Source organism: Rhinoraja longicauda, chromosome 29, assembly GCF_053455715.1.
Source record: "Rhinoraja longicauda isolate Sanriku21f chromosome 29, sRhiLon1.1, whole genome shotgun sequence".
NCBI classification, from domain to species: Eukaryota; Metazoa; Chordata; class Chondrichthyes; order Rajiformes; family Arhynchobatidae; genus Rhinoraja; species Rhinoraja longicauda.
The window spans coordinates 13,917,890-13,942,674 of record NC_135981.1 but is presented as its reverse complement, the minus strand read 5'-3'; the positions used below and the strand labels follow the sequence as shown (position 1 = coordinate 13,942,674).

The window sequence follows — 24,785 nt, the reverse complement described above, 5'->3', positions numbered from 1 at the left end:
TGTAACAGGTCTAATGAACTCCTTTTGCAAAACAGGCAAGAGACCAGTAGCAAATGGTTGTCAGCCAAGGACAGCAAACACAGGGTAACACCACCACTGACAAGTTCTTCTCCAAGTCTTGGAAATATGTTGCTATTCATTCACTATTGCTGAGTCAAAAAGCTGGCTCTGTATCTGAGTAACATCACCCCGATTCCTGGATGTATATTTCCCAGCGTTTTAGATTCAGTGACCAGTGGGGTACCGCAAGGTTCGGTGCTGGGACCCCAGCTATTTACGATATACATTAATGACTTAGACGAAGGGATTAAAAGTACCATTAGCAAATTTGCAGATGATACTAAGTTGGGGGGTAGTGTGAATTGTGAGGAAGATGCAATAACGCTGCAGGGTGACTTGGACAGGTTGTGTGAGTGGGCGGATACATGGCAGATGCAGTTTAATGTAGGTAAGTGTGAGGTTATTCACTTTGGAAGTAAGAATAGAAAGGCAGATTATTATCTGAATGGTGTCAAGTTAGGAGGAGGGGGAGTTCAACGAGATCTGGGTGTCCTAGTGCATCAGTCAATGAAAGGAAGCATGCAGGTTCAGCAGGCAGTGAAGAAAGCCAATGGAATGTTGGCCTTCGTAACAAGAGGAGTTGAGTATAGGAGCAAAGAGGTCCTTCTACAGTTGTACCGGGCCCTGGTGAGACCGCACCTGGAGTACTGTGTGCAGTTTTGGTCTCCAAATTTGAGGAAGGATATTCTTGCTATGGAGGGCGTGCAGCGTAGGTTCACTAGGTTAATTCCCGGAATGGCGGGACTGTCGTATGTTGAAAGGCTGGAGCGATTGGGCTTGTATACACTGGAATTTAGAAGGATGAGGGGGGATCTTATTGAAACATATAAGATAATTAGGGGATTGGACACATTAGGGGCAGATAACATGTTCCCAATGTTGGGGGAGTCCAGAACAAGGGGCCACAGTTTGAGAATAAGGGGTAGGCCATTTAGAACGGAGATGAGGAAGAACTTTTTCAGTCAGAGGGTGGTGAAGGTGTGGAATTCTCTGCCTCAGAAGGCAGTGGAGGCCAGTTCGTTGGATGCTTTCAAGAGAGAGCTGGATAGAGCTCTTAAGGATAGCGGAGTGAGGGGGTATGGGGAGAAGGCAGGAACGGGGTACTGATTGAGAGTGATCAGCCATGATCGCATTGAATGGCGGTGCTGGCTCGAAGGGCTGAATGGCCTACTCCTGCACCTATTGTCTATTGTCTATTGTCTATTCCAGTTATTGACTATCTTGCAGACTGGGAGGTGAAGATCTTGATCAAAAAGGGTCATTGCTGTGGACTGATGCTCCAAAGGGATGATTGTTATTGTGATGCAAACACCTAGAGAGAGCATGGCATCAGCACAGCTCACTCACTTCCTCGCTGTTCAAGAGATGGCACCTGTGTAGTAGACGGTAAAAGAGTGAAGCTGGGTGAGCTCTCGTAACAGTGAAGGAAATGTCAGAGCTACATGCCACATGCCAATTTAGCAGGAACTTTGTAACCGGTCAGCAAAAGCCTCACACCTCGCTGGCAAGGGCATTGTTGAAATTTTGATCCCAACTACATTTTAACTGTGGCACAGCTGATAAAGCTGCTGCATCACAGTACCGGGGACCCGGGCTCCGGGCTCCGTCCTGACCTTGGCTGATGTCTGTGCAGAGGTTGCACATCATCCCTGTGATCATATGGGTTTCCAGGTGTTCTGGTTTCCTCCATATCCCAAATACATGAGGGTTTGTAGGTTAAATAGCCTCTAAAATTGAGCCTAGTGTGTAGGGAGTCAATGAGAAAGTGTGATAATGTAGAACGTGTTTATGAGTGATATTTGGCCGCCATGGACTTGGTGACCAATGGGCACTGTTTACATTCTATATCTCTAAAATTAAAACTAAATTACTGCATTCAGTGCCCAGCTGTTATCTGAAAATATAGTTCCTGGTGCCCGTTTAGTTTATTATCACGTACCGAGCACAGTGAAAAGCCTTTGTTGTGTGCTAACTAGTCAGTGGAAAGACTATAGATATTTACAATCAAACCGTCCACAGTGTACAAATACATGCTGAAGGGAATAACATTTAGTGCAAGTTAAAATCTGGTAAAGTCCGATTAAAGATAGTTTGAAGTTCTAGTCCAGTGAGGTAGACAAATTTCTCAGGAGCACTCGACAGGGAGATGTAGCAAGCACGATTAAAAGTCAAAATTGTATTTATTTTTAAATCTGGTGAGCTGAGGAGATGGACTTCACTTCACAAGGATCTTGTCACTTGTTCTGTTGACCCCCACCCAAGCTTGTGAAGCTCAACATTTGGGACATCCCCATTAACTTGGCTAAACCACATTTGAATGCTTCCACAGACTAAGTCAACAATTGTTAAAGATGTGATTTGGTTGTAAGGAATATGGGCATTCATCAACTTTCTTTCCCAATTAAAGTTTCTTGAAATATAGAGAGCCTGCAACAAATCTTATGAGTTTGAAAATAAACTTTGCATTAAAGTGAAAATCAAAAGAATCTAGCTGCTGGCATTCTAAAGTAAAAACAGAAAGTGCTGAAAACACTCAGCATGTCAGGCAGCATCTGTGGAAAGAGAAACAGAGTTAATATGTGTAGGAAAGAACTGCAGATGCTGGTTTAAATCGAAAATGGACACAAAAATGCTGGAGTAACTCACCGGAACAGTCAGCACGGACTCGGTGGGCCAAAAGAGCCTGTTTCTATTCCCTTTGCACGGTAATCTAATCTGAATAAAGTTGTGTGTTGTAGTTGCACACTACAGTTGTGTAATTGTCAGGTGTAACGTCTTTTTCTCTTAGCAAGGCCATTGTTCCCCACATAAACAGCCGTGCTAAGTACTGTTTATTTTGTCCAGTTCCACATCACTGGTTTGATTACTTTCCGACTGGCTCTGGATTTTATTTCCATCTGCAAAAACAACTGTAATCAAAACAATATGCTGCGCTTAAAGCTAATTGCATTTAGCTGAGTCCAATTACAAAGGGCCAATTGGAGTTTTAACTCCCATTTCAGTTTCCTTTTTTAAAAAAAAATCAGATTGCTGATGCCATCAGCACTTGGCAGTGAAGGAGGAAGAGAAAAATTAATTGTTGGCCAACATTTGGATTGATCGAACACACCCCAAACAGCAGTGGAAAAACAGCCACTGTGAAATGACTTTGTCTGTAATCAAGAGAGATTAGCAGATCATTTACAGTGATTCCTACTACTGGACAGAAGGGTAGTATAAGTTTCTTTTCAATGTCCCTTTTGGCTGCATTCAATGAAGATTATTTATTAAAAAATGAAAGCAGGTGTGATAGGGAATCCCCTTAGTGGTGTAACAACTAATTGAATTCTCCTTGGGCAGCAACATAGGTTGTTTTTTTCCCGAAACAGTCCTGGTGGATTCAATACTAATTAAGAAAAGAGTCTTCATTCTGTTATTGGGATCTCTGGGGTTGACTTTTCCTGCTCAGAGATCCACAATTAAATGATACACCATGTATTTCCCCCCATTTCAATACAAAAGGAAACAGGTATAAGAACGAAACATAGGCACAGAGAAGATACATTTAATGTGTATTGAAGAAGGGTCTCGACCCGAAACGTCACCCATTCCTTCTCTCCAGAGATGCTGCCTATCCCGCTGAGTTACTCCAGCTTTCTGTGCCTACCTAAGATAGATTTAATGTTCTGCCCAACCTCTCATGCCTTCTTGGGCCACACCTTGTGGAGAGATACTGAGCTGACCATTGAACCTGACTTCTCACGAAAGGAAATGTGCCCCCTGGTTAGGATTAATCCTTGAAGTGAAAACATAACCGACAGAGGAAACTATAAACTGATTTGTCGTAACACCTGTTCTATGAAGCCAATCAAAAAGAGCTACTCTAATCAAACTATCTGCTGACATGAGCCAACAAAATGGGAGATAAACAGAAAGTTCAACTCCCTGTATATCTGGAGAAGTAGTTTACACAATAACAGTGTGAGGCAATATAAATTTAATTTTGTATTCATGTTCGAAAATATAAATTTTAATACAGTACTGTGAGGCTAAACAAAACTTAGAGCTCAATTATTCTGACAGCCCATGAATATAGGATAACTAGGATAACTACAATACACAGTGCGAAGGGTCTCGACCCGAAACGTCGCCCATTCCTTCTCTCCCGAGATGCTGCCTGACCTGCTGAGTTACTCCAGCATTTTGTGAATAAATACCTTCGATTTGTACCAGCATCTGCAGTTATTTTCTTATGCACAGTGCATTGTACTTTACCTTTTCCATTCATGTGCATAGATTTCACCTATATTAAAAATTAAAATTAAAAATTTCCATTCCTTTAACAACATTTAATGCTCAAGTATTCTTGAACAACACTTTCCCATTGCCAGAAATAGCTCAAAAGAATTGAAATAAGGTTGAGCAGAACATGAAATCTTAAATCTATCTTCTCTCTGCCAATGTTTCATTCTTATACCTGTTTCCTTTGTATTGAAATGGGAGAAAAACATGGTGTATTAAATGAAATAAGATCATTGGTCACTGTGTTCACTAATGTTTTATTAATAAATCTTCCGGTTGACTCTGACAATTTCATTTCCTGTTTATCACAGGATTATTACATGGTACGCACAAACATCAGTTGTAATTGGGGTGAGGGTAAAATTAGCATCTGAATCCCCATAGATCAGTCTTGAGCTTTCAACATTTCCAAAACAACCTTTTTTTTCCTGGATGCCTTGTTTTACTTGGCTTGGTAAGTAAAGGTTATGCTTCAAAATCATCTTTCCATCCCATGCCATGGTCAACAATATATTTCCTTTATCGGATTTTCCAATGAGAAGAATCCATCCAACTTCTCTTGAGTACATCGCAAGGGGTCTGATCTTACTGGCATCCCATAGAGGTGATGATGCATTTTACTTCTGTGGCAGACTGATCTCGAAATTAAGATTCTTTTTTGCATAGGCACAGAATGCAGGAGTAACCCAGCAGGTCAGGCAGCATCTCTGGAGAACGTGGCAGATGAGGTTTTGGGTCAGTTCCGACCCGAAACATCACCTATCCATGTTCTCCATAGATGCTGTCTGACCTGCTGAGTTATTCTTATACACTGTGTTTATATTTAGTAAACCAGCATCTGCACTTCCTTGTTTCTACATTCTAAGATTTTTCTTTGTTTTTGCAGTAGGAGGTTGTCGATTATTATGTTCTGTTTTGCTCATCTTACTACAGAAAGGATTCATTAAGTTGGAAAGAGTGCAGAGAAGATTATGAGGATGTTAGACAATAGACAATAGGTGCAGGAGTAGGCCATTCAGCCCTTCGAGCCAGCACCGCCATTCAATGCGATCATGGCTGATCACTCTCTGTTGCCAGGACTCGAGAGCCTGAGCTTAGAGGGAGAGGATGGGCAGGTTAGAACTTTATTCCTTGGAGCGCAAGAGACTGATGGGTGATTTATAGAGATGTATAAAATGGTGATGGGAATAGATAGGGTGAATGCACAGAGTATTTTACTCGGGATAGGGGAATCAAGAACTAGGGACATATATTTAAGGTGTAAGATTCAATAGGAACCTGAGGGAGAAATTTTCTTTCACTCAGAGGGTGGTGGGTATATGGAATTAGCTGCCAGATGAGGTTGTTAAGGCAAGTACTATAACAGTAATTAAAATACACTTAGACAGGTATATGCATAGGATTAATTTAGATGGATATGGGCCAAATGTAGGCAAATGGAACTAGCTTAGATGGGACATCTTGGTTGGCATGATGAGGATGTTAGGATGAAGGGCCTGTTTCCATGCTGTATGACTTTATACTTCCCTAACTCTGAGATTCCCAGAAGATGAATATTGGTCTTTTCTTTAAAACTTTCAAGAATGAGTGCTGACTTCTTCCCAATTTTAAAAATCCTCATGCAATTTTGAAAGCTGGCTTTGTTACCACTGAATCTGAACTTTTGAGCAACTTTTCATACACTGACACCACACCCAGTGTGTAGCATAACAACACCAGCATGCTAAATGAATAGACTCCAAACAGATCCAGCAGATTAAAACGGGGCATCTATGAGATACATTAGACCATCAGCTGAAGTCTGCACCACAACAGTGCGTAACTTCATGGCTCAACATATTCCTCTCTCCACCATTAACATCAAGAAAGGGATCAACTTATTCACAAAATGCTGGAGTAACTCAGCAGATCAGGCAGCATCTCGGGAGAGAAGGAATGGGTGACGTTTTGGGTCGAGACCCTTCTTCAGAATATCCATTGACTTCTTCAGAAGAAGGGTCTCGACCCGAAACATCACCCATTCCTTCTCTCCCGAGATGCTGCCTGACCTGCTGAGTTACTCCAGCATTTTGTGAATAAATCGATTTGTACCAGCAGCTACAGTTATTTTCTTATAAGAAAGGGGTCAACATTGGGCAGTGAAGGAAGGCAAGCCAGGAGCAGTGAAAGGCAAGTCAAACACTGAGTTTTGAGCCTTGGGATGATGCCATTTTGGACTGCATGCATGCTATAGACAGAGACTGCAGTCATGTTCATAAGTGATAGGAGCAGAATCAGGCTATTCGGCCCATCAGGTCTACCCCACATTCAATCTTGGCTGGTCTTTCTTCCCCTCTTCACCCATTTCCCCTGCCTTCTCCTCATCACCCCTGACACCCGTACTAATCAAGAATCTATCTAACTCTGCCTTAAAAATATCCATTGACTTGGCCTCCACCGCCTTCTGTGGCAATGAATTCCACAGATTCACCACCCTCTAACTAAATAAATTCCTACCTCATCTGGTCATGAATGGTGGATGCATCGTGTTGTCAAGACTACAACAGATGGAGGAAGTCCTGCGAATACTGTCCTGAACAACACTGTGGCCCAGCATGTGAGTGGAAGAGATAATATTCAAACTGGCAAATGACCCATTCACCTGAGGCCATGTCCATAGTCTACATTCCAAAATGCTCCTGCCTACTTTCCGTCAGGTCACCCACAACTCAGCGCCTGTACACTAACCAAATCCCATTTTCTCATCACTCCTTAATCTCATTTCCCTTTGACACCTGGTTAAACAATAGACAATAGACAATAGACGCAGGAGTAGGCCATTCGGCCCTTCGAGCCAGCACCACCATTCAATGTGAACATGGCTGATCATTCTCAATCAGTACCCCGTTCCTGCCTTCTCCCCATACCCCCTGACTCCACTATCCTTAAGAGCTCTATCTAGCTCTCTCTTGAATGCATACAGAGAATTGGCCTCCACTGCCTTCTCAGGCAGTGAATTCCACAGATTTACAACTCTCTGACTGAAAAAGTTTTTCCTCATCTCCGTTCTAAATGGCCTACCCCTTATTCTTAAACTGTGGCCCCTGGTTCTGGACTCCCACAATGCCTTGAGTTTAAAAATATCACCCTTGTCCTCATCTCCCCGTCCCTCCCTATCTCTGGAATCCTTCTTTCATTAGAGTCTGAGATATTTATGCTGCCTCAGTTCTGTCCTCCTGCCTTGACCCCTGAATGTTATCACTTCACAGCTGCAGCTGTGCCTTGAGCTGCCAAAGCTCTGACCCCCCCCCCCCCCCCCCTCCCCATCTCTTTCTCTCTGCCTTTAAGATGTTCCTTAACAAATGTACCACTTTGGCCAAACTTTTGGTCATGTGCTGCACTATGTCCTTGTGGCTCTGTGCCAACCATGTTTAATAAAATTTATGTGAAGCCCCTGTGGACATTTTGTTTCATGAAGGCAGAATATAAATAGAAATTATTATTATTAATATAAGAAAAAGTATTGTGTTTCATCTTTTAAAATGTCGTCAAGGTTGAAAACTCCCACTGAATTAAGTGGAGAAAGTATAGTAGAAAGTTTTTCAAGATTGCAGGGCATTGAGATACCTTCACACAGAGGAGAGGACAGTCTCTTTGATCTTTGCTTGGGACTTTTGGGAAAACTTTTTTGCATATCTGCACAAAACATGTTTAATCGATCTTCCATTGTCTTGTACACGGGGAAATAAAGTGGAAGTGGGGAATGGCCGAATAAAGATATGGAAATAAAGATATGGTGGCACAATCATGCAGCAGTAGGGCTGCTTCCTTACAATAGTCAATAGACAATAGGTGCAGGAGGAGGCCATTCGGCCCTTCGAGCCAGCACCGCCATTCAATGTGATCATGGCTGATCATTCTCAATCAGTACCCCGTTCCTGCCTTCTCCCCATACCCCCTGACTCCACTATCCTTAAGAGCTCTATCTAGTTCTCTCTTGAATGCATTCAGAGAATTGGCCTCCACTGCCTTCTGAGGCACCAGAAACCCAGGTTTGATCCTGACTATGGGTGCTGTCTGTGCGGAGTTTGTACATTCTCACTGTGACCACGTGGGTTTTCTCCAGGTGCTCCAGTTTCCTCTCACACTCCAAAGACATGTAAGCTTGTAGGTTAATTGGCTTCTGTAAATTGTCTCCAGTGTGGGATAGAACTAGTGTACGGGCGATCGTTGGCCGGCGCAGACTCGGTGGGCCAAATGGCCTGTTTCCACGCTGTATCTCCGAACTGAACTAAAATATAACATTCCTGTAAGACCTTTATGATGGTTTTTACATTGTTTATAAGTAGCTATACATTTATGACAATTTGCGAAATAATTAAAGAGTTAATTGGACACCAAGGGTTCCACCGCAGTCGAGACTTGCAATATGGAATACCAAGGCTCAACGATGCCCATAGTGGTGGCTGTGTGATAGGATGGTGCGACAATCTCATCATGGCAAAAAGGAAGTGATGTTTGCAGACAGGATGTAGATGCAACATACAAGGTTTGAATCAATTGTAATCAAATGCTTTACCTGAAACAAGAGTGCGAATAAAATTTTAAATGTTACTGTTATATTTGAAAGCAAATATGTCCTAATTTTCTAAGTGGTAATGGCAGCAGCTTTCTGTATTGAACAGGAAAAATTGCTTTCATGCAGTACTAACTGATCCAACAGACTCAGAGATATGTTTGCAGGTCTTAAAAATATACTGCATTTTCAACATACATGTTTTAAGGTGAGAAACAGTGGAATAATAGGCTGTATTGTGTTGTGGACATTGGGTCCTTCGTCTTAAAACCCCCTGGCACCTGGAAAGGTGCATTAAATTGAAGATGTGGTGGGCCAAAGAGATCTCACTGCTACATAATTTTACAGCCCTTGAAGCCCAAGCTATCAGGTGCTATAAGAACAGGCCTTCCGAACTATCACTGGAATCTAAAATAGATTATGGGTCACAGATGTTGTCTGACCCGCTGAGTTACTCCGGTTTTTTGTGTCTATCTTTGGTTTAAAACAGCATGTGCAGTTCTTTCCTACACATTATGGGTCTGGGTAGTGGGGCTAGTCTAGTAGATAGAGAGCTGGGTATGGCGGGAGAGGCCAGAGCTTTGTGCAGGGTGTTTGTGTTAGTCATAGAACATCCATATTGAGAGTCATTCCTGAGTATAGAGGTGGGTGTAAGGGGTTTATAATTAGTGAGCGAGGGTTTGTGATTGAATGGACAAACTCCACCAGGATGAAGTATTTTACGTAAAGAATACTTAACTAAAGTAGTTCTGGGGCTGCACAGCTTTAGAAAGTCCCCTTTAGGTAATGCTGTGGTAAGGCTCACATGAGCTGTGAAGACCTGATTTCCTAAAAGTGACACATATATATCTATGCATTCATTTTGCAAACTAAGGAGAGCCTGAAAGGAAAGACACAGGCTTTATGGTGGCACGATGGCGAAGCGGTAGAGTTGCTGCATTACGGCGCTTGCAGCGCCGGAGACCCGGGTTCGATCCTGACTAGGGTGCTGTCTATATGGAGTTTGTACATTCTCCCCTGTGACCTGTGTGGCCTTTCTCCGAGATCTTTGGTTTCCTCCCACACGCCAAAGACGTAGAGGTTTGTAGGTTAATTGGCTTGTTTAAAGTGTAAATTATCCCTAGTGTGTGTAGGATCGTGTTAATGTGCGGGGATCGCTGGTCGGCGCGGACCCGATGGGTCGAAGGGCCTGTTTCCGCGCTGTATCTCTAAACTAAACAGGTATTAGGGCCTTGTCTTTACGAAAATACCAGAGACCAAAAACTTCTTGGCACTCTCTGGCATGGAATTGTCGGTCACTGTGTAGAGCAGCAACGACTGTAATAGAAACATAGAAAATAGGTGCAAGAGGAGGCCATTTGGCCCTTGAGCCAGCGCCGCCATTCATTGCGATCATGGCTGATCATCTACAATCAATAACCCGTGCCTGCCTTCTCCCCATATCCCTTGATTCCGCTAGCCCCAAGAGCTCTATCTAACTTTTAAATTCGCCCAATGAATTGGCCTTTCCTGCCTTCTGTGGCAGAGAATTCCATAAATTCACAGCTGTCGGTGAATTTTTTTTTTCATCTCAATTTTAATTGGCCTCCCCTTTATTCTTGGACTGTGGCCCCTGGTTGTGGACTTGTCAACATTGGGAACAATTTTCCTGCATCTAGCTTGTCCAGTCCTTTTATAATTTTATATATTTCTGTAATGGAATCGTGAGGTTCTGGATGCATCTTGTACTGTGGTGTACCCTTTGACTGCTGGGGCCAGTGTGGGCAGCCCTATGGTAAAGGCTCATTCTGCAGCTGGGGCCAGGTCCAGCAATGGGTGAAGGTGTGGAATCCATGGTTAACCAGGAGTTGAAGAGCCAGTTGTGGATGGGAAGAAGGTCAAGTAATTGGACTTGAGCCAAGTGAATGGGGCCAGGAGGAGAGTTGGTATAACTTAAAGGTGACTTAACTCAATCATATTCCCAGACACAAGCTGGGAGCTGCTGAGGGCTGCACCCCAGTGCATGGAAAACCTGGTTTGGTTGCGAGTGATTGATTGCTGCTGTATGTCAGAACGTAATCTAATTTCTACTTGCAAGGCTACCTGGTTGAATTTATTGAATACTCCATTTCACCTGGAAACCAATATTGTCGCATTCCAGTCTGAAAAACGTTGCATTTTCTAAACAAATTGTTGATAGAGTATTAACATCTCAGATAGCCTGTTTTGGCCCATGCACATAGATGTAATCACAGAGAAGAAACACCAGCACCTCTACTTTCTTAGGTTTAAAGAGATTTGAAATGTTACCCAATGCTCTAACAAACCTCTCCAGAGGCCCTGGACTGGTTGCATCATGGCCTGGTACGGCAGTTCCAATGTACAGGAACGCAGGAGGCCACAGAGAATGGCGTAGGTTGAGCACGGTCCATCAGGAACATAGACCTCTCCACCACTGAAAGTATCTGCATGAGGCGCTACCTCAAGAAGGCAGCATCTATCATCAAGGGTCCTCACCACCCAGGCCATGCCGTCTTCTCCACTGCTGCCATTGCCAGCTTTGGGAACAGCTACTTTTCTACAACCATAAGGTTCTTGAACCAACCTGCACAACTTTACTCCAAGCTCAGCAATGATCACCTCTTGCACTACCATGGACTTACTTTCTAATTGTGTTTTTGCACCAACGTCTTGTTTGTTTTGCAGTCTTTTTCCTTTTGTTGTCTTAGATGTTTTATGTGTAAATCTTGTCTTTGTGTGATGTCTGAGTCTATGTGCCTTTAATGCTGCTGCAAGCAAGATTTTCATGGTAACCATAGCTCACCGTACTTCTGCATATGACAATAAGTACTTGACTATGATCTACAACAGGGATTTACAGAATTACACGACGTTTTATGAATTTAGTAACAGGTTTATCAATCATTTGTTTACAAATAAATTTAAATAATGACTGTAACTTGGAACTTTAGGCCAATGGCCTACTGGCATCTTACCTATGTACAGTTTATTCCCAAGGTGTGAGTCAGATGGTTCACATATGATTTCACGGGTCACGCTAAATGGACGGATGCTTGCCTCTGTTTTACTCGAGGTGATGTGGCTGTTGTGGAGAGTACAATTCCACTTTGATCAGGATGTTTATTTATAGTAATAGAAAAGCCGAGCGAAAGCCATTCACTGCAGCTCCTGCAACTAATGGACTAATTAGTTTTATGCATTTGTTCTGAGATTTCATTCTACACTGAAAAGGAGTCAAATTGCCATTCGTTAATTAGTGCTATTTGAGAGCAACATACCAGGCTGAGCAATCTTTTACTCTGGATCAGGTCAGGAATATATGTGCTTGTTTTTTTTTTTAATTGATAGGAAAATTATTAAATCCATGGAAACCTGCATCTTGAAAGGATACCGTTGTCCTTGTTAAAATTGGAACTAGAGAACCATTTAGAGAACCATTTTTTAATGGTTATTTTGTGCAAAGCAAAAGTTACAGCTATTTGACTTTCTAAGTTTTGCAAGTGATTTGTCGATCGTCTCTTTGCAAATTAATTTAACTAGCGATTGTAACTTTCAAAATCAGGCCGATGGCCGATTGACCATTTCTTTTTTAAATGTTTGTGCCCATTTCCTGTCCATTGGAAAGATGCACCTGGCACTTCCTGTCATGGTTCTCCTTCATAGGGATATCATTACCCTCTCATATTCCACACATCATGGTGTGCATGCTTCTATTTATAACTTACCAGCAGAAGTGAATTGAAATGGCTATGATAGATGGTCTTGTTTTTAATTGTCAACCAGTGCAGCGTGGACCTGTTGGGTCCAAACCTCTCCTGCGGGCCCGGCAACCCTCCCCCAACTGACGACCCGTGGACCTGTTGCCAGCCAGGGGACGTGGGTGGGTGAGGGGGGCAGAGGAAAGGGGCGAGGGAGCCACCATAAGTACAGTACATTGGAAAATAATTAATCCTGCACAATACATCATTCTTTACACTGTATATTTAGTTTAGTTTAGGGATACATTGTGGAAATGGCCTCTTCGGCCCACCAGGTCCGAGCACCCGTACACTAGTGCTATCGTACACACTTGGGACAATTTACAGAAGCCAATTAACGTACACACCTGTTATCTTTGGAATGAGTGGTGAAACCTAAGCATCCGCAGAAAACCTATACAGTCACAGGGAGAATGTACAAACTCCAGATAGACAAGACCCGTAGTCAGGAGCAAACCTGGCTCTCTGGAGCTGTAAGGCTCTACCACTGCACCACAGTGCCGCCCTTATTGGCAGTAAATCCGTACGTACATTACAATGAAAATAGTAAATCCTGCACACTAGGGGAAATTTACAGAAGCCAATTAATGTACAAACCTGTTGTCTTTGGAATGTGGGTGGAAACTGGTGCACCCGGAGAAAACCCATGGGGTCACAGGGAGAATGTACAAACTCCATACAAACAACACCCATAATCAGGATCGAACCCGTGTCATATATATGACAGACCTATCCATGCACAGTTGCTATGTTCCTCAATCTCTGAACCTGGTGCTATGATACTCTCAGTGGCTTGGGGTTCACCCATGGTGGTTGCGATTGAGGTGGGCAGGAAGCATGCTGGGCCTGCTAACTATATAATAGGGTATCTGTACTTCTGGGGTGTCTGTCTTGTCCTGTCGTTTTCTGAGAGTTTATCCTCCTGAATGCAGATCTAACCCCTACCACCAAGACGCACGGGACAGAGCCGGTGGGGGGGGGGGGGCAGATCTGTGGAGGAAATGTATAGATGACACTTCGGATCGGGACCCTTCTTCAGACTGATAGAGTAGAGTGGAGAAAGTTTATTTCAGGAATGATCTGAGAAATATCTACATGTGCGTTATTGCATTTATGGGTCTGTAAAGCTGTAGCAAGTAAGAATCTGTCGGCACGGTGGCGGCACGGTGGCGCAGCAACGACAGCACGGTGGCGTAGCGGTAGAGTTGCTGCCTTACAGCGAATGCAGCGCCGGAGACTCAGGTTCGATCCTGACTCCAGGCGCCGTCTGTACGGAGTTTGTACGTTCTCCCCGTGACCTGCGTGGGTTTTCTCCGAGATCTTCGGTTTCCTCCCACACTCCAAAGACGTACAGGTATGTAGGTTAATTGGCTGGGCAAATGTAAAAAAATTGTCCCTAGTGGGTGTAGGATAGTGTTAGTGTGCGGGGATCGCTGGGCGGTGCAGACCCGGTGGGCCGAAGGGCCTGTTTCTGCGCTGTATCTCTAAATCTAAAAAAATCTAAATCTAATTGTTTTGTTGCAAATACATGTGATAATTAAGCACGCTTGTCTCTTGATGTTTCTGTGTGGTGTGTGTACAAGTGTTTGAATGTTTATGCATGTCTCTGTGTGTCTGTCAGTGTGGTCTTGTCCAGTAGAGGGTGTCATATCACCAAGAATGGATATAGGTGGAACTACCGTTAAAAGATGATAGTGTACTGATCAATGTGGCTGACATGATGAAAATTCTATCACTAAACAAGAAGAATTTTAAGCTGCTGCTGTGTGGCAGCAGCCTGGCTTTGTGTTGGGTCGAGGTGAGCTGGATCATTGGTGCTGTGAGGCAGTGGTTCTACTGGCTGCACCACTCTGCTGCCTCTGGCTCTCATTGTGTCAGCGCTCAGCTGTTGTGGGTTGAATGTGTACTGATGTGAATAGCTACAGAGGTAGAGGATAGCCCTTAGCCCTGAGAACCAGCAGTGTCAGCCATTGAAATGGCCTGTCAGTGGGCACTCCATCGCGGTTTAATTTAGAGATACAGTACATCATGGAAACGGACCGTTCAGCCAACCGAGTCCAGGCTGACCCTCGATCATCCGTTCACAGAAGTATTGTTAGGCAACATTTTCATCCACTTCTTATATGTTAGGTGCAAATTTCAGAGGCCAGTTAACCTACAAACCAATACATCTTTGCTTTAGACTTCGGAGATACAGCACGGAAGCAGACCCTTTGGACTACCATGCGGACCAGTGATCACGCCAAAGACTAGCAATATCCCACACACTAGTAAAATTAACAATTTACTATTTTACCGAAGCCAAATAACTTACAAACCTGTACATCTTTGGAGTATGGGAGCAAACCGGAGCACCCGGAGAAAACCCACGCGGTCACAGGGAGAACGCGCAAACTCCACACAGACAGCACCCATGGTCAGGGTCTAACCTGGGTGTCTGGCGCTGTAAGGCAGCAGCTTTGCTGTGTGTATGTGCCGCCCCTTGCGATGTGGGAAGAAACCGGTGCACCTGGAGGAAACGCACGCAATGTAGGGGGAGAGGGTGTAAACTCCACACAGACAGTACCTGAGGTTAGGGTCGAACTTGGGGTCTGTGCCATTGTGAGGCAGCAGCTCTACCAGCTGCGCCACTGCGTCACTACACAGGGTGAAGAAATCCCTTGTGCTTCCTGTAAACATGGCATTCACCATCAGGATATTCTTCTGGATATCTTCCACGACAACCTACTGCACATGTTGAGATAATGGAGATATAGAAACAAAGAACTGCAGATGCTGGTTAATACACAAAAGGACAATAAGTGCTGGAGTACACAGCAGGTCAGTCAGCACCAAAGATAATAGAGCAGAGCAAGATAGAGCACTCGACCCTAAAAACCATAGTATGTCATGGCGCCATTTTAGTAGGCAGAAACGTGCAGAAACATTTAAAAAGAAAAATAACAAACATCTGTGAATTGATAGATGAGATATATTCTGCATTTTTATGGTATCATCACACATACTGTTCCCCAAAACACTAATTATACAGCAAGCCGCAGAACAGACAGCGGGTTTTGCTTACTAAAATGGCTCCTCTGCGTACTACACTTCAGTATAGGTGATTGGAAGGAATGATCTATCTTGCTCTGCTCTATTATCTTTAGTCAGCACCGCTGGAGAACATAGATAGGTGAAATTTTGGGTTGAGACCCTTCTTCCTTTATTGAGAGAGTGGAAAGCTTTCTGTCTATGGAAAGGTCCTGGTTATTTGTGACCTTCTCCATGGCATGAGTGCAGTCAATAATTGGCTAGACACAGGGCTGCCAGCGATACTGGCAGATCCCTGAGCCCGAGAGGCCACTTTCTTCTCCATTCAATCAGGGTACATGAATGCGTTCCTTCAGCGCCATGCCTCAGTGGTCTCTCTGTTGCTGGGCTAAGCAGCACATTGGGGCACTTGGAGAAAAGCCTGCTAATGCTAACGCTGCTTTCTCAGAGGTGCAGGCTGATTTATGTCACCGCCGAGAGAGGTGTTTGGGTACAAGAGTGGAGCTGAACGTTCTTCCTGCAGTCTTTCACATTCCTCAGCGTTGACACTGTTGGAGAAGCTGAGCCTGAAAAAAACATTGTTTTGTTCAGTTTATTTTATCTTATGGTAAATGTTATTCACGTTGTTCCCTTCATCATGTATCTGTACACCGTGGATGGCTTGAATGTAATCATGTATTGTTTTTCCGCTGACTGGTTAGTGCAGAACGAAAGCTTTTCACTGTATCCCGGTACACGTGACAATGAACTAAACTCAAACTCAAATCTTATTATTGTCACGTGTACTGAGGTACAGTGAAAAGCATTTGTTTGCTTGCAGTCAAAGAAAAGAATACACATGAATACAATCAAGCTATCCATGGTGTACAGATGAAGGATAAAGTGGACAACAGTTAGTCCAAGGTAAAGTCCAATTAAAGATAATTCAAAGGTCCCCAATGGGGACGGTGGGAGATGGGAGTTCATTACCAGGATCAGGACAGTACATCTTGGCTCTGCGGACTCTCAAAGAATTGGCTCTTCTCCAATGGACATGGCCCTGCCTCCGATCCAAGAGCCTCAGACATACCCTGAATGGCCAGCCTTGGCAGTGCGGATATCACCAGCAGTGGAGCGTTACTCAGGACCCCATTCCTTGACTGTCCCAGCTACTAGTTTCTGGAGAAAAGCAAGCAAAGAATAAGGGGTAGGCCATTTAGGACTGAGATGAGGAAAAACTTTTTCACCCAGCGAGTTGTGAATCTGTGGAATTCTCTGCCACAGAAGGCAATGGAGGCCAATTCACTGGATGTTTTCAAGAGAGAGGTAAATACAGCTCTTCGGGCTAATGGAATCAAGGGATATGGGGAAAAAGCAGGAACGGGGTACTGATTTTGGATGATGAACAGCAATGATCATATTGAATGGCAGTGCTGGCTCGAAGGGCCAAATGGCCTACTCCTGCACCTATTTTCTATGTTTCTAAGCCCAGACTGACTGCAAGACACACGAGCACCTTGCTCTCAGTTCCATGATCACAGCATTTGGAAATTGATTCAAAGTTCAACTTTGCGTTCAACAGTGACCTTTGAAAGGTCTTCAATAAATCTATATGTATTAGTAATCAAAAAGGAGAAAAGGCGAAGGCTGTGGAGAAAGAGAGTGGACCAACTGGATGGATCTTGCAAGAGCTGCACAGACATAAAGAATCGAACGGCCTCAGTCTGTGCTGCAAATTGGATGAGTTTTGTTTCTGTTTTCTCCAGGTTGGTGGTAAGAAGTAAGATTCGCTTCCAATCACAAATACAAGGGATAATACGTAAAATTATTAATAGCGATATTTATTTTAAAAATCTATCTTTTCCTTACTTTCTGTACATGCAATTTGATCTAATTTATAATTTACTGAGTTGTGTGGATGCAGAGGTTTGTTCCCTGTTGGTTCTTAGCTTAGATAGGACTAGCTTAGATGGGCATCCTGGTTGGCATGGACATGTTGGGCCGAAGGGCCTGATTCTGTGCTATGTGACTCTATGACACCATGACTCAGTCTGCAGGGTCAGTGCCAGAGCAGCTGGCTGTGAATCACGTCCTGGCAGCGGGAGAGAGCTCGATGTTTTGTTGCTTCAAGGCAGGATCCACAGTCATTTTGGCATAAATATTAAACAAGCAGATTTAGTTTAAAAATGGCAACGAATTTTATTGTGCCGTTATCAAAAAACACACTGGTATAATTGCCTGAAACACGAACACAAACACTGATAATAATACAAAAAACAAATAATTTTTTTGCTCCAGATTCCAGCATCTGCACTCTCTTATGTCTCCATTGATAATAATATGGTCTCCGGAGAAGTGCAGGGAACTAAAATGGTCCAATCGTCTCATTTACCGAGTCCATGTTACCTGGCTAGTTCAACAAAGGAGAACCTGGTTGCCTGCGTGCTGTGTAAAACAAACTTTTATTTTCTCCAATCCTCTCTTTCTTCGAACCACCGTATCCCACCCAAAGCCTCATAGCCCTGGAGCTGTAGGTGTATAAACCAGCATTCAGGTCTCAGTTACTGCATCAGGGCTGATTTCTCACTTTTTGCTCCTTGTAAACCAAGTGAGAAATGTAAAGGACTATTTTATGGGGACGCAGCGAGGGTGAAGGAGATTAAATCTGAATAAAAATTTTGCAAAAGTTATTTCCATCTCAATTTTGGGATAAAACTACTTAAGAATTAGGAATTAGCTGGAAACAGGGAAATAATTATTGCATACAGGGAACAGTGCTTAAAGGTTTTGAACATAATTTACAACAGAGGTGTTAATGGAGTGGTTTATGAGGTAATGATGTTGTTGGGTGACCAAATTCAATATTAACTTCTTTGTGCTTTGTGGACATTCTACACCTACTGAGAAACACATTGAGAATTCATGACAGAGGTGAAGAATTTTTGTAGGAAAAAACATAAGTAACTTTATTGACCTTGAAAAAATAACTTTAAATAATATGCTTTATTATCCTATAACGTATTTACTTTCTCCCGAAGATAGACACAAAATGCTGGAGTAACTCAGCGGGACAGGCAGCATCTCTGGAGAGAAGGAATGGGTGACATTTCGGGTCGAGACCCTTCTTTATTTCCCCCCATCGTGCTTGGGATTGTGAGGCAAGATTTAAATTGGAAGAGATGTTTTTTGGTTGTCGACAGTAGCAAAAACCTGAGATAGTAAGATTGTATTGAAAGTATTTGTGGAATGAGATACAAGTCCTGACCAAGAAAAACTGAATGGAGCAAATATGTATAAAGGTTGAACGAGCTGCATCTCCAGGAAGGAATAGCACATTCCTCCGGTGATCAGCAGCTTATTAGTGCTAGGTTACAGATTTACGACGTATTCAGGTGAAGCTGAATGGGGCTAGTTTGAAAGGAAGAATGCTGTAGATATGCTGAAATTAACTGGCTCTCTCTCAAAGTCCCAGCAGTTCACTCACAGCACAAATCCAAGAGTGACATTTATTCCAGGTAATATCAGTGCTGACAGATTTCCTATTTTCCATTTGTTTTCAAAATGAATGGTACAAGAGCTAATGAGAAGCACTAATTGAAGAAAAATGATGTGAATCACTGTTGCAGTGGTGAGTTGGAATGGCACCATTGTCCCTGAACAAAGAATGCTGAGAGATAATACGAAATGAAAATAATATAAATAAGGGATCAGAGATTAGTTCCACTTCAGTTCAAGAAAACGACTGAAGCACCTGTGGCAAGAATATTCCGCACGATAGCTCAGTTCCGCAAAGGATTGGTGAAGAAGGAAACCACGGCAATGAAAGTAATACGAGCCAGGTCCATGTGTGTTTATGAGAAGGGAGAAAGGTGGGAAGCTGGGATGTGGGTTGGGGTGGTAGGGGAATGGGGTAAAAAGAGAAGGGAAAAACTGAGGTGAATGGAAGAAATGTAGAAATTGTGAGGACATGGATATATTGAAGGCAAATATAGGAGAACTGAAACTAACCTCATTGTTATTTTTTATTATTGCCTGTTTTGTTAGTTACAGACATGTTTCATTTGAATTTATCTAAAGGAAAGTTGGCATCTTTCACTGCTGAACCTCAGCCCAAGAAGCTTAATCACCGATGTCAAAACTCTCGTCAAGTATTGACAAAAACATTGATTTGTTATATGTGTGGTTGGTTGAGATCTTTTGGCCCAGTGTAACTCTCATTTGCTTCTGTGCTTTGTAAGTGTGGCGGCATGGTGGTGTAGCGGTAGAGCTACTGCCTTACAGCGCCAGGGATCCGGGTTCAATCCTGACTACGGGTGCTGGTCTGTACGGAGTTTGAACGTTCTCCCTGTGACCTGTGTGGGTTTTCTCCGAGATCTTTGGTTTCCTCCCATACTCCTAAGACGTACAGGTTTATAGGCTAATTGGCTTGGTGTAAATGCAAAATTGTCCCTGGTGTGTGTGGGGTAGTGTTAACATGCGGGGGTCGTTCGTCGGTGCGGTGTCGGTGGGCCGAGGAGCCTGTTTCCATGCTGTATCTCTAAAGTAAACGAAACGAAACTAAAACTAAGTCTGCTGTAGCTAAGGGGCTGGCATTAATCGCTCTGAGATAGAAGGTTGTGGATTCAAGCCCCACTCCAGAGACCCGAGTCCAAAAATCTAAACTTAGTATTTCATGTGGTGTCTGGGTGAGATGTTTCCATGCAGCAAGGTTGTCTTTCATGACCTGGCTCGTATTTATTTTTCAATGAATTTGCTAAATTAATGAGTTATTGGTTTATTTTCCCTCGTTGTTCTTGTGTACATTGGCTGTCAAGTCTACTGCATGACAATGATAACAGAGCAAAATATCAACTGTTGGAGGAACACAGTGGGTCAAGCAGCATTTGTGGTGGGTGGATGGGAGCGAAGGAATTGTCGACGTTTCAGGTCGAGACTCCTCATCTGTTCTAATGCAGGATTTATCATCGAAATGTCAATAATTCCTGCCCCCCCCCCACAGATGCTGCATGACCTGTTGAGTTTCTCCAGCCAGGTTAGTATTTGTTCTTCATTCCAACATTTGCAGTCTCTTGTGTCTCCTCAATGGGAATAGATGTTTAACTTACTATAAAGAGCTTTGGGATACTTCTACCTTGCTCCTTTTTATATAGATTTTTATGGATCTTGGATTTCTGGAAGTGTTTTCACTGACTCCACCTTGGTTCACATCAGTGTCAAAACCATCTTTATATCATGCATTTAATTGTTGGCAATTAGATTGTTTTTCCCAGAAGCTATTCAAAATACTTCTCTTGGTTGCCTAAATGAAATTTTGACCAAAAAGGATGGGGAGGAAGCACTAAAACATTAATTTGTTTAAACCATGTTGTGAATTCATCAAATGCAGAAATCTTTGATAAATATAACATTTGCCTTGCATGTTATTCTGACTATTTCATTTGTCTTGCAGGTTTTATTGATGTATTCCAACTAATGATTCATCTCTATTTGAACAATGCCATTGTACTTTTTTATATTTCATATTTATATTTATGAATTTAGGAATATTTATAGTTATTTATATTTTTCATATTTGTGAACCATTTGCCTGATTTCCATTGTCTGTGCAGATGCATTATATTCTTATTCCAATTGATTTCCTGGTTTAAATATTATTCGATCTTCTTGCAGTCATTCTTTACATACCACACACTCTGAACATGCTCAACTTGAACAAATTTATCACATGGCAATCAGGGGTGGTTTCATTATTACGGAGGTGGGGCTTTGGTGGTGAAGCTTTTAATAATTGGCTTAGGTATTAAACTAAAACTTAAACCTTCTGAAAAGAACAATTTAAATTTTGCACAGCCCATTCTGGATGTAATTGCAGGTATCTGGGCACAAAGTTTATAGTTACAGAAATATTCTTCAGTGCATATTGCTGAATACCCACAGATGTGGATATGGGTGAATTGATTGTGGTAGTCACATGCATTAATTTTAGTGGAACCCTTCTTCCATTTAATGAAGATTAAGTACCTCTTGCATGTATTTACCTATCTAGTATTTACAAAGGAAAAAGTCAGAATAGCATATGCATTTGCATTTGCCAAGTGCTGGGGTGATTTTAGATTGTTTTGAGTGCTTTATATTCCTGATTACTGCATTTGCCTCATGTGAAAAGTTTACAATGGCATTACGTTTTAAATAGAGATGAATCGTTGTTGCAAAGCATCAGTAAAAACATGCAGGGCAAAAGAAGAACAGCATATACAGTTTGAGGCAAATGCTGTAAACAGGGAAGTAAAGCACTGAAAACAATCTAATATCACCTCAACACTTCGCATTTGCCAAATGTTACATGGGAAGCTCACTCTATGCATGAAATCATGTGAACAAAGATAGTGATCATGCAACAGATCAAGGTGTCCATTGTTGTTTTTGCGTTCTAATCTAATGTGGAACTCAAATCGGTAACAAAAGCAAAATACTGCAGAAGCTGACATGTGAAATCCAAGCAGAAAACTCTGGAGACACCAAGCAGCACCTGTGTAAAGGAAGGTAAAAGATAAAAAGATTTGCATTAAATGAGGCTTCCAGGTCCCCTTCAGAATGCCCCACGAGACAACAAAGTGCTTTAAAAATATAATTACTGTTGTGTGAAATTGGTCAGCCGCTTGTCACTTAGCAAGTTTCCAAAAACTGCACCTAATCTGTTTTTTATGCTTGTGAGATAAATATTGGCCAACATGCTTGGGATCGCTGCCTTGTCCTTTGAAATAGATTTTCACATTCACCTGAGCAGGTTTAACATCACATCCAAGCATTGCATCTCTGATAAACCAGTGCTCTCCTGTCTCTAGATTTTTAAGTTTGTGTAACAATGAACCTAATGTTTCAATTGTAATTGAATGTATCTTGATTTACAATTATCCAAAGTAACTAACTGATTTGACATCACAGCCTTACAATGTCACATTTGAGCTAAGGTGCTCTTGTATGTTCTTGCTGTTGCAGAAGCTGGGTGTTATTCTGACATTGGCCCTGCTCTGCTCCTTGGTCGGCGCTTCTCCCAGAGTTCCCGAGTGCTGCTGTCAGCATACGTGCTCCTGCAAGCTCATCGATCTCCTTCGTGGAACTGGAAACCATGCAGCCGGCATCCTCACTCTGGGCAAGAGGAAAACCAATGCCCAGCCCTTCCAGGTCCGCCTACACCATCTCCTTCATGATCTCGAGAACCAAGCCACTGGTATTCTCACTATGGGCAAGAGAGAAGAGCCTCAGCAGGTGTCTTTGGCAGAAGACAGCCCAGGAGCCAACAGGAAGTGTGAGGACAAGACGTCGCTGCAGGAAAAGTGTTTCAGTTGGGATCTTCAGCTGGGATCTCAGGAGCAGCAAGAATTTCCAGAGACCCAAATGGCCAAAAAAGACTTGGAGTCAAGTGAATGTCCAGCACAACATTCGAAATTGTTTTAACAACAATGAGACCTTGTGGCTTAGGCATTCATGCCAAATGCCAAGTTGTCTTTAACAGTTAATTTGTAGAGAGTTTCAAGCTCCTGATGGAAACTTAGAAATTAGTTTGCAATGAAACTGTTGTTTTTTAGCAAGAGAGTTGTGTGAAAGAATCACGTCCACACTGAGAGTTGTAAATGTGGCTCCTAGAATGGAAAATTTAAGGTTATTCTTTAATATTAACCTGAACTTACAGCAAATAAAGTTATGTTTTTAGATTTACTGAATTGATTGAGCTGTTTTCTATAAAAGGTGTTTCCTTCGAATATTCTGTTGAGGAATCTTGCAGGCGATAGAGAAATGGATTCCGTTTCAGTCAGGCATCTCCTGGCCGCCTTCCTTCAGCATGGACGGCACAGTGGTGCAGCGGTAGAGTTGCTGCCTTGCAGCGCCAGAGACCCAGGTTCGATCCTGATTACGGGCGCTGTTTGTACGGAGTATGTACGTTCTCTCTGTGACCACGTGGGTGTTCTCTGGGTGCTCTGGTTTCCTCCCTCACTCCAAAGGTTAATTGGTTTCGGTAAAATTGTCCCTCGTGGGTAGAGAAGTGCCAGTGTACGGGGATTACTAGTTGGCGCAGACTCAGCGGGCTGAAGGGCCTGTTTCCATGCTGAATCTCTGAGAAGTCTACAGAGGGTAGTGGAAGCCAAATCACTGGATGGATTTAAAAGAGAGTTAGATAGAGCTCTAGGGGCTAGTGGAATCAAGGGATATGGGGAGAAGGCAAGCACGGGTTATTGATTGTGGATGATCAGCCATGATCACAATGAATGGCGGTGCTGGCTCGAAGGGCCGAATGGCCTCCTCTTGCACCTATTTTCTATGTTTCTATTTTTCGATGAACTAGACCAAGTGGACCCATTGAGCCCAAACCTCTCTTGCATTGATGCAGCACCCTCTCCTCCCCCCCTCTCCCCTCCCCCCTCTCCCCTCCCCCTCCCCTCCCCCTCCCTTCCCCTCTCCCTTCCCCTCTCCCTCCCCCTCCCCTCCCCCTCCCTTCCCTCCTCCCCCTCCCTTCCCCCCTCCCTTCCCCTCTCCCTCCCTTCCCCCCTCCCCCCTCCCTTCCCCCTCCCCCCCTCCCTCCCCCTCCCTCCTCCCTCCCCCTCCCTCCCCCTCCCTCCCCCTCCCTCCCCCTCCCTCCCTCCCCCCTTCCACCCTTTCCCCCTCCCTCCCTCCTTCCCCCTCTCACCCTCCCCTTTCCCCTTCCCCTCCCCCTTCCCCTCCACTCCATCCCCCTCAACTCCCCCGAACCTCCCTCCACCCCCTTCTCTCCCTAGGAGATAGATTTAAACTTTAAAATGTGAATAACTTAAAAAATATAATACCGATTTCAATGAAACTTCTTCCATTAGCACCAAAGGGACGGCGGTGAGTAAGGTGGGCCTAAAATTGTTGCGCTATCGTGTACCGTTGTGGCTGGAGTTCAGGAACAAACAAACGCGAGTTTTAGTATATAGATGTCTAGTATACAGTGTGCCAACATGTTGGCATTCACCTTGAATTCCCAGATGAGCAGCAACACACACCACAGAGCAGGCTCTGAACTAACCTACTGAAGCTGTGTAAATTGCCAGCTGAGCCACATCACTGGTCTGAAGCAGCTTTTGCAGTGTCAAATGGTTTGC

The 24,785-nt window shown here is 43.3% G+C and overlaps 1 protein-coding gene across 1 annotated transcript; it reads left to right on the top strand.

The window, feature by feature from the left end:
- The first annotated feature begins 14,371 nt into the window (after positions 1 to 14,371).
- On the top strand, positions 14,372 to 23,121 carry hcrt (hypocretin (orexin) neuropeptide precursor). The gene is made up of 3 exons (XM_078424449.1): positions 14,372 to 14,452; positions 19,393 to 19,488; positions 22,663 to 23,121. The coding sequence occupies exons 1-3, from the start codon at positions 14,372 to 14,374 to the stop codon at positions 23,119 to 23,121; spliced, it is 636 nt and encodes a 211-aa protein (XP_078280575.1).
- The last annotated feature ends 1,664 nt before the right edge of the window (positions 23,122 to 24,785 follow it).

Bases quoted from the DNA above. Each gene is read 5' to 3' on its own strand.
- hcrt (XM_078424449.1), top strand. From the start codon at position 14,372: ATGATGAAAATTCTATCACTAAACAAGAAGAATTTTAAGCTGCTGCTG. The intron at 14,453-19,392 runs GTGAGCTGGATC...GTTCCACTTCAG, and splicing joins TGGCTTTGTGTTGGGTCGAG to TTCAAGAAAACGACTGAAGC. The intron at 19,489-22,662 runs GTAATACGAGCC...TTGCTGTTGCAG, and splicing joins AGGAAACCACGGCAATGAAA to AAGCTGGGTGTTATTCTGAC.